General features: G+C 43.4%; 1 protein-coding gene across 4 annotated transcripts in view; it reads left to right on the top strand.

Moving 5' to 3' along the window:
• Window positions 1–442: 442 nt before the first annotated feature.
• Window positions 443–9,369, top strand: part of AGAP1 (ArfGAP with GTPase domain, ankyrin repeat and PH domain 1) — a 374,152-nt gene continuing 365,225 nt past the window's right edge. For 2 of the 4 annotated variants that reach the window (XM_065841627.2, XM_065841626.2), the window contains exon 1: window positions 445–1,099. In XM_065841627.2, coding sequence (XP_065697699.1) covers window positions 937–1,099 — 163 coding nt within the window. In that variant the 5' untranslated portion in view covers window positions 445–936. Of the gene's footprint in view, window positions 1,100–9,369 lie in introns of all 4 variants that reach the window. The other 2 variants (XM_071811326.1, XM_071811327.1) reach the window with 2 other exon arrangements.

The raw sequence follows: 9,369 nt of genomic DNA, 5'->3' as shown, positions 1-9,369 counted from the left end.
GTTGTTTCATACAGTGCGATGTCTCCGGCCAGGGTCTGCACAAAGATATTTGTGGCAACGCGGTATTTTACACGCTCGAGGACGCACAACGAGGTGCAGCTGTAGCTCGTCGAAGGCTGGTGCCCGGTGAGCATGGACACAGCCCCGCACCCACTGCAGGTGTTAGCAATTCGGACAGAGAGCGTTACGCACAAACCTCGCGGTCCGATCCCGGGCTCCGGCGGTCACGTGCCCACGGGGCGAGCACGGCGGTGGCCTTTGGCACTCAGAGGAGCAGCCAGACCCGCCGCTCCCGCACGCGTGGAAGCCCGACCCCCGCGCTATCTCATCGCCCCCCCTCCCCGGGACTACATTTCCCTCCGTGCCGCGGGGCGGCGTGCGGGGCACGGCTGGCGGGTTGCGTGGTGACGTAACCCGGGGGCGCGGCCTGCGTGAGCGTGGAGCGGGCAGAGCAGAAGGACGCGGGGGGGATCGGGGCAGCGCGAGGCGGACGGTTGGTGCTGGTGGGAGCGGGGCCGCGCGCGCCGCCTGCACCGCGCGCGAGAGGAGGAGGTGCCGGCCGTTAGCTGCGGAGTTGAGGCGGCGGCGGTGGGGCTGGGAGCACGGAGCTCAGCGGCGTCCGCTGCGGTGCCGCCCTCCATGGGGCTGGGGGCGGCCGGCTTGTCCTGCCCCGCCGGCGCGATGAAGTGACAGCGGGCGGACGAACAGCGGCGGCGCCCCTTGCGGGCTGAGAGGCGAAGGGTTGCAGCCGGCCCGGCCCGGGGCGGGCGGCGGGGGGTCCGGTGAGTGAGGCGGCGGCAGCGACCGGGGCTCGTCCCCTCTGCGCCCCGCCTCCCCCCGCCGCCGCCCGCCGGCCTGCGCGGGGGGCTCGGTGTGAGCGAGGCGAAGGGAGAAGGCGCCGGGCCGGAGCGGGCGGCGGACGGGAGCGGCCGCGCCATGAACTACCAGCAGCAGCTGGCCAACTCGGCAGCTATCCGGGCCGAGATCCAGCGCTTCGAGTCCGTGCACCCCAACATCTACTCCATCTATGAACTGCTGGAGCGGGTGGAGGAGCCGGTGCTGCAGAACCAGATCCGCGAGCATGTCATCGCCATCGAAGGTGAGCCGGCGGGGAGTGGGGCAGGCGGCGGGGGGTGCGCTCGGTTCCCCCAAAACCCCTCGGCCCTGCGTGCGAGGCCCTCCCGGGCTCACTGGAAGAGCTGCCTTCTGTCTCTTTCTCCGTCCCTTCGCAGAAGGCTTTCTGAGCAGTGGTCTTGGCCTGTTCCCCATCGGTTCCGTTGCCCTGAACGCCAAGGGCGGTCCCTCGGCGTGGGTTTAATCTGCGGCCAAGCGAGGGGTGGATTTGTTGCGAGCAGCCGGTGCTGCGGGGAGAAGTTGTTTTTGCAACTTGCCCGCTGCTGATGTGCGGAGCGGCGGTCCGGTTAGGACCGAGCTGAGGTCAGAAGGATGATGCTCGCTTTGCCCGCAGAGTGGTTGGAGAAAATGCGATTTTCTTTGGTGCTCAGTGCGGTTTCTGATGCAGATATTGGAAGTACGGCTTCTGATTTAGTTGGGGGTAAGCGAGTAAACAAGGCGTGCAGCTGGATTACAGAGCAGCGGTCTGTCTGTGTGGCAGTGTAAGAACAGGTTTGAAGGCAAGATGGAGATAACAGTCTCGTAAGCTTTGAGTTGTATGCATTTGTCCCCGAAGGAGCACTGTAGAGACTTCTGAACTGCATATCATGTGCAAAATAAGAAAGAAATAGTTAGTATTGGGAACTCTGCAGATATTTTTCTTAACGAGCACCGGAGTTAAAGAGCAAACAATTGGCTGAGAACCTGTATTTTTAGAAGAAATTGACTTATTTTGCTTATTAAGTTTCGAAGCTTTACCTTGTATGCTTTTGAAATTGACATAGTCTGTCAGTTTCTTGTACCAGGTTCGGGTTAGCGAAGTATGATGCACAGCAGCTGAAATAGAGAGCTGCTTAAAGGCAGCTTGTGTTGTTGGTCTATCTTGTCCTTAAATTATATGCAATAAAAGAAGTCTTGCTGGAAAAGCTGCTATTCAGAGTGTTACTTGTCAGGCGAATAACACAGTCTTTCTCTTAAGCAATGCAGCTTCAATAGACAGACATGATGTTTAATGCTGTTAACATTTTAAGGAGGAATGGGCAAAAAATTCCTCTTTAGTGTCTTGCATAGCCAGTCATTGAGGCTGGCGGTGCCTGTCACATATTAGAGAACATAGCTGGATGCAGAGACTTAGCTGGGGACTAAGTATGCGGTCGAGTTCTGTGCATATTCTCTGCTGTATTTGACTTTGCTGAAATTATGATGTGTGGTTGTCAGTTTCTGCACCCCTCCTGGGAATCCTTCCCCTTAGCTCTGCTCTTTCACTGAGAAGATGGAAACCTATTAATAAATATTGTGGGAAGGATGTGGCATAGGCCCTGCTGTTCCTTTCCCAGTGCTCCTGGTGTTTGAATTTCTGTAGGGTAGGTGATACCTTCAGCAGAACGTTTTTGTTTTTCTGTTTTTTTTTCTTTTTTTTTTTAAGTGGTAATTAATACATTTGTGTGGTATACATATGTTTATTGATCAAGGTGTTTGAGATACAGTGATGCAACCAAGTTTGTGTTGAAGCAGGGAGGAGGATGTGAAGCATTGTGTGCCTTTATCTTCACAGCATGTGACTTAAGTTAGTCTTTTCATGTATTAATGATTTGTGTTACCTAACTGCAGCTCAGCTCATTTGTCAGTCACAAAGACGTTAAAACCAAAATAGCAGCCTGCAAATCTGTTTCAAAAGCAGAGCTGATGAGTAAAATTTTCATAGACAATTTGCTGCCTAACTTACATTGGACACTGAGTCATGAAACCAGTAGATCTGATTCACGGGTAAGATTTATCTAGAAAGAAAGTGTATATTTTAAGTCTTTTCTATTCTGAGGCCTCTTCAACTATTTCTTAAATGTTAAAAATGGCAAACACCTAAAAAAAACCCCACCCCAAACAAAACAAACTCCTTTACCTTAAAACTCCACCAGGTTGTATTTTAGATAAAACTCCTTCATCTATCTATTTGTCACTGGTACCAGCTTTTAAATCTATGTGGTAATGCCATATTGGTTGTAGGAAGAACTTAGAAATACTCATTTGTTTTGCAGCTGTTGTGGTCCAGTTCTGCTGCAAGGAATTTAGTGTTAAAATGGTACTCCCCAAATCTCAAAACCTTGTCTTTTTCACTGATGTGAATCATGATGTGGTTGGCATGTGGCTGCCATGAGAAAATATTAAGTAACTTTTTGCTGAAGTAATTCCTTCCAGTGGAAGGAGAACTGTTCTTTAAAGAAAAATAGTTTCATTACTTCAGACTGCTTTAAACTGTAGCTCCAACCTGTATGTGCTCTGTGAACAGCTCAAATAATACTTTCCTGCTCAGGAAAGGTTTGACAGATCTGGAGGAGAACAGAGTTCAATCTAAAGCAGTTTGAGAGTTGTTTCAGTGGAGAAGCTATTACTCATTCTCAGAGTTTCTTTTCGATATAGAGTGGCTCTGTCTTCCCAACATTGGCTTTTATTGGCAACATATGGTCTCCTTCATTTTTAGACTTTGAGTTCTATTATAGGAGAGTCTGAACACACTTGCTGGACTAATGACTGTTGAAATAATGTGGAATTAAAACTGGCCTTTCAGCAGCAGCAATTCTTGATATTCAAATACGTTAGTTTAATCTAATCCAATCCAAAGAGAGCAACTGCTAAACATTCCTGAATTGGGTGCTAAATTGACATGTCTATATTTTTTTACACAGATCCATTCCTTTTATTATTCTGTTAAATGTGGTACTGTGTAAATCAGTTCGCTGTGATATTAGTTAATTAGTTTTTTCCTTACAAATTCTTGCATTGCGGAGTTGCAAAATCAACGGTTTAAAAGCATATGCTTTAATTCTGTGTTCTTTGCATGAAATTAATACCAAATATCCAAACAGTTTTAGATTATGTCATTTAGGTTGTTAACTGTGGTAAAAACTGTCTTCACATGTTCTGTAGTTCATGAGCTTGGTTCTACCAGTAGATAGTTAAGTATTAAACAGTTCTTACATCAACTGTGTTGTGTGCTTAGTAACAGAGAGAAGAAAACATAAATAGATTTCAGTCATCTTTAAATTGGGGTTTGAAGGTATGGTGTTCTTAAGGGCTGAGTGTAGATGAGTAGATGGAGGCAAAAACTCCATGTGTCAGCTCCAGTTTCTGTTTTCCAGGCTGACGGCAGCTTTATATTGTTGAAAAACTTCAGGAATGATGCAAAATCAAGGAAAGACAGTGAAGCAATCTGAAAATTTATTTTCTAGTCCTTTCATGAAGGGATTTTTAAAATTGTTTAACACTGTTAATGTCATATTGGCTATTAGTCTATATAAACACTTTTGCTAATAGCCTTACTGTAAACAGGTTCTAATGCAATGGGCATTGAGCATCTGAAGTAGTTTGCTGTACTTTTATGCGATGCAAGCCTGTCAAAACAGAATCTGCTTCACCATGGGGTTTGAGCAGATTTTCCTAACTGGGGAGGGTGTGGAATATCTTGAATCCTTTATTAGTGAAACAAAACCTAAATGACAAGCCTTAAGATACTGACTTCATTGTGCACTGTGTGTAATTTTAAGCTATTCAGTGTGGTCTATGCTTTTTCTTTTATTTTTTCTCTCCCTAAATGAATAAGAAATCTGATTTTATTTTAATTTTTCTATCTAAGAGCAGGTTGTTGCTTTAATTCCCTTGCATGCTGTACCAGACACTATTTAGTTATGAATTACTGGGCTCCACTGTGTCTTGTGATTGCTTTGCTAATTTTTCTGTTAAGAAAAAAAAATGGAGTGCATTGTGAATGCTAGTTCAGGTTTTGAAATTATGATTATTAAGTGCTTCCCTTCAGTTCTGGGACTCTAGATATAACCTAAGTCTTAGAGAAAATATAAGATCTGTACACTTGGAAATTATTTGTTCAGGGAAGTACAAAGATCCTGATGCACGGGGTGAGTGGGTAGGGGGGAAAATGGTAGAAGGTATAAACTTCACTTTATCTTTTTTCTTCAGTCGCTTTAAAAGTACTGTTTCCTGGAGATAAAGTAACTTGGGTGGAGCTAAAACTCTTGAAGTGCATTTGTATTAGACTCAGTTGCCGCTAACTGGTGTGGGATTCCACTTGGTTGTTACTACCTGTTGAGGCTGTTCTTTTCTTGGAGCCCTCTAACTTTGCAACTCCTTAAATGCTGGTATTAAGCATCAAGTAGGTTTTGGGGGCAATGCTGTTGTGGGACTGTCTTATAGGAGAAGTTATAATCAGTTTTGGAGCTTCTGTTTTAATGCTTCTGTTGCTACTGAAATCTGAGATGAGTTGAAAACTGAATGTCCTGTAAAAACATTGTTTTCTGTTGTGAAATATAAGACTACAGCTGGTTTTCCTGCTTAATGTACTTGCTTCTCCCACTTGAAAAGAGAAAAATGGCTGGCACATGAATGATCAACCTTCTTTGCTTTGTATTATGGAAGGAGTATCATATGGCACTTATCTTTAACTTGCCAGCTTAGTGATAATATGGGGATGAATCACTGTTGTGTAGTAGCCTCTTCCTAATAACATGAACCTTCCCAAGGTGTGCAAATAGCTCACAACATGGCGCAAGAGCGGATTGTACTACAAGGCTTGGCAAAGAGTTATGTCAGAGCTGCAACTTGGAAATGATGATAGTCACTCTAAAAACTGACTTCCAGTCACTGCTTTCACTAGGCTGTTTTGTTGAAACAGACTTAGGGGATTCACCATCTGGGGATCTCCATGCAAGTAAATATTTAAGCCAAGCTCTTGAGAAGGGAAGTTTGGGTGTATGTTGTGTTATTCAAATAAATCAAAAGAATGATGGTATAGTTCAGATATTTACATGGAAATTAACACAGCTGGAAAAAAAAACAAAACAAAACAAGCATTACATAAGACAGTTCCATTGTAGAGCCTTAATAGCAGTTATCTTATCCAAGTTTTTTTTTTTTTTTTGTTGTGCCTTTTTGGACTGTGGATCAAACTATATGAAGTGATACACCTGATTTTGCAAACTTATCAAGATATGATTAGAATCTGTTTTCTTGGAAGCTAAAAGGTTTAAAAGTGCTTTTGGAGGCTGGTTACAGCATCTCAGCTTGTAAGTCAAAACTGCTTTTCACGCATTGTACTTTCTATGTCCGCAAAGTAAATAAGATGTTGTACTTTTATTGACAGAAGAATTCTGTAGTATTGCGATGAGTTTTCCTTTGACTTTTTTGAGATGGTACTTGGGGAACAGTTTCAGAATACGGCTGTCTTGTTTCAGATTTGTGGAGAGACAACAATATGGCATGCTGGGAATGTGTGTTGGGTGTGTGATGTGTGTTTTTATTTGTTCCAAGGGATTAATTAATTTGATTTTGTCAGGTGTAGGCATCTGAACCCATTATCTATATCTAGCACACAAGTGCATCTAGGTAAATTCTAAGCTTGCATCTACACAATAAGCATTGACTTGGGTTTCTCAAGAGCCAGTGCAATATGTCTGGAACAAGTAAATGTCTTGCTGTCTTTTTCTGCTGGTTGTGTGGCTTTGTATACTGAGTTGTGCCTTGACCTAACTCAAAGGTGGCATTTCCCTGCTGTACCTTTAGCTTGCCATCTCTAGAGCTTTAGTCTGGACAAGTTGATGAAATGCAGTACATATATTGTAGTTTTGGTGGGTAGTTTGAAAATGGAAAGACATTTATTTTAATGTGGAAAGTAATGGACTTCAGCATATGAGTAACCAAGACAATTCAAATGGTTTGTTTTACTTGTGTGGTGAGCTAAAAGTTAGGTTTGATAGTTGTGTCTTAAGTTACTGGAATGTCTTATTCCAAGTTGAAGTGACTCTGCTCCCTGACTTTCAGTTATATACTTCCTTGCTATTCTCAGGAGAAGCTACACTATTAAATATCCTATGGTTTTGAGTGCGTAAAAGTTACAAATCGAGGAAAGCCTTGAGCCATTAACTTTTAAGGATAACTTTGTTTCCTGAGGCAAAGAAGGAGACACGCTGTGGATCAACTGATGTTATTGGAACAAATGTGTTGTGAAGCTTCAGGTTTTAGAGGGAGTGCGCTGGGCTTCTCCCGCCGTTTGCTTTGGGGGATTAGTTTAAAGCAGCAGGCAATAATGCTGAAACAAGCATTCATACTGCTATGTATACAGATAATTGTTTTTATTTCTATTTAAATTGGCAAATGAGTCTTACTCCCCGAGAAGGGGGCCACTCAGCAATGCAGCAGATGAGACATTTGATTCCTTTGGCAGATCTTGGGCACTTGGGAAAAGGAAACACACCTTGTAACATCGGTTGCTGTGCTTGTTCTGCATTGTACTTTGCTAAGGCCAAAATGTCAGTTGCAGTTTCTGAAAGGTGACACACGTGCTCAAGCCAAGAGACTTCACAAGGTTTATTTTCTAATAAGGTATATTATCCAGCACTCGAGGTATCTATAGTCTTTGTCATAACTTTACCACCTTAAAAAACTGATTTGAATCTTGGATCATGCGGTGAAAGCTGATGTGGGAATATTCCGTATTTCATTAATTGCAAATATTAAGGGATGCACTTTTAAATGTACCATAGTCTGACAGTTAAAAGTGAGATTAAAACCTCCGCTTTTTTTTTTTTGGTGAGAATAATGGGGGTTGGGAATAGTGCTAGGCAGATGAAGAACTTCTCCCTCAGAAATACTCTGTTCTCTGCTGCATCGCAATCAGGAATTGGTTTTGTCCTTACTGATAAACAAAGTAAACAACAGTGTTGGTATTTTTGACAAATCTTTGAAGAAAAGGTAATGTAAGTTCCAAAAATCTTGGCAACTGAGGTGCAGAACTCAACTGCATCTCAACTGTGTGACTTTCTGCTGACAGTGCGTTTCAGACATCCATTTCTGCAATTGTTAGTTTTTATGTGAAGGGTATTCTTTCTGACCTTCATACACATAGCTTTACATAATTTGTGGAAAAAATCTAAAATTATTACTTAGTAATCTACAGTGGATAAAGTTCCCCTAGACTGAGGGAGAAAGTATTGTATTAAATGTTTTTTATAACCCTAACCTCAGTGGGAATAAGAGATTTGTCTTCTGTAACATTAGTTTTTGTCCTAGATGGCCTTCAAGCACTGTTTGTACTTCATGTCACCTATACCGAGGTAGAGCTGTGGCTAAACTCCTCATTTGTGTTCTCGCTTGTCCTTGTACCATGAAATAATTGAGCAAAGACAGTCCCAGATATGGAGAAGTTGTGAGAGGCTGCTAATTTTTGATGTAAAGTCTACTGGGAATTCCGTACCACCAGGACCTAAATATGGTTTCATGGATGTTGTCTGTGTATGGAGAGATGTGCGCCTGGAGCCCTGTGGCAGGGGTGAGCGGGTGCCCTGTGGAGGCCACTGCAAGAACAGAGGGTGGAGGCGAAGATCCCCAATAGTGGAGCACTGACTTGGAGCAAAAGGCTCAGACCAGTTGGATTTGGGGAAGGTACTGGGAGCTCCCCCTGCTCCCAGGCTGAGAACAGTGGTGTGATGAGTTGTGCCTGTTCCTGTGTGGGAGAGCAGCTTGACCTGGGTGCCTCCATCACTATCCCCATTCCTGACCTTGGTGGAGTGTGTTTTGGGTGCCATTTTATTGCTTTTTATTATTATTATTTAAAAATATAAATTCTTATTCAGCACTGGTGAGGCCACCTGGAGAACTCCATCCAGTTCTGGGCTCCCCAGGACAAGAGAGATGTGGGCACGTTGGAGAGAGTCCAACAGAAAGCATCAAAACAAGAGAGTTAATTTATGATTATACTGTGCTAGCTATTGGGCGCTTCGCTTACGTTTGTCATGGTATACTCAGCACTCTACTAGCAGGACTCCTGTTCATACATTGTGGGTTTTTAAGTCGTTAGTATTCCACCTAGTTGCTGTTCTAGAAAATATAGTGTTTAAATGCAGTGAGAAGATAAAGTTCAACTGCAGTGTTAAACTCTTCAGCCTGTGGGTACAGGGCGGTGAGCAGCTTTTTGAGTGATGAGGTTAAGCTTTTAAAAGGATTTTGTAAAATCAGAAACCCTTCAATTCTCTCCTGTCTATATGGACTGTTCAACTATAATTCTTCCCAGTCTTCTGGACAGAGCTTTTGATCCAAAGTTGTTTGCAGTTAATTTACACTTCAGTTGTAATTGTGATAAGGTTATAAATACTGCATGAATCTTATGACTAATGTTAGAAATAAGGTAATGGTGCCATCTCACTTAGACATATTTGAGATACCAAGGATCTATGACTTCTTAGAAAGCTT

Source organism: Patagioenas fasciata, chromosome 7 (assembly GCF_037038585.1).
Source record: "Patagioenas fasciata isolate bPatFas1 chromosome 7, bPatFas1.hap1, whole genome shotgun sequence".
Taxonomy (NCBI): Eukaryota; Metazoa; Chordata; class Aves; order Columbiformes; family Columbidae; genus Patagioenas; species Patagioenas fasciata.
This window is presented reverse-complemented; position numbering and strand designations above follow the sequence as displayed.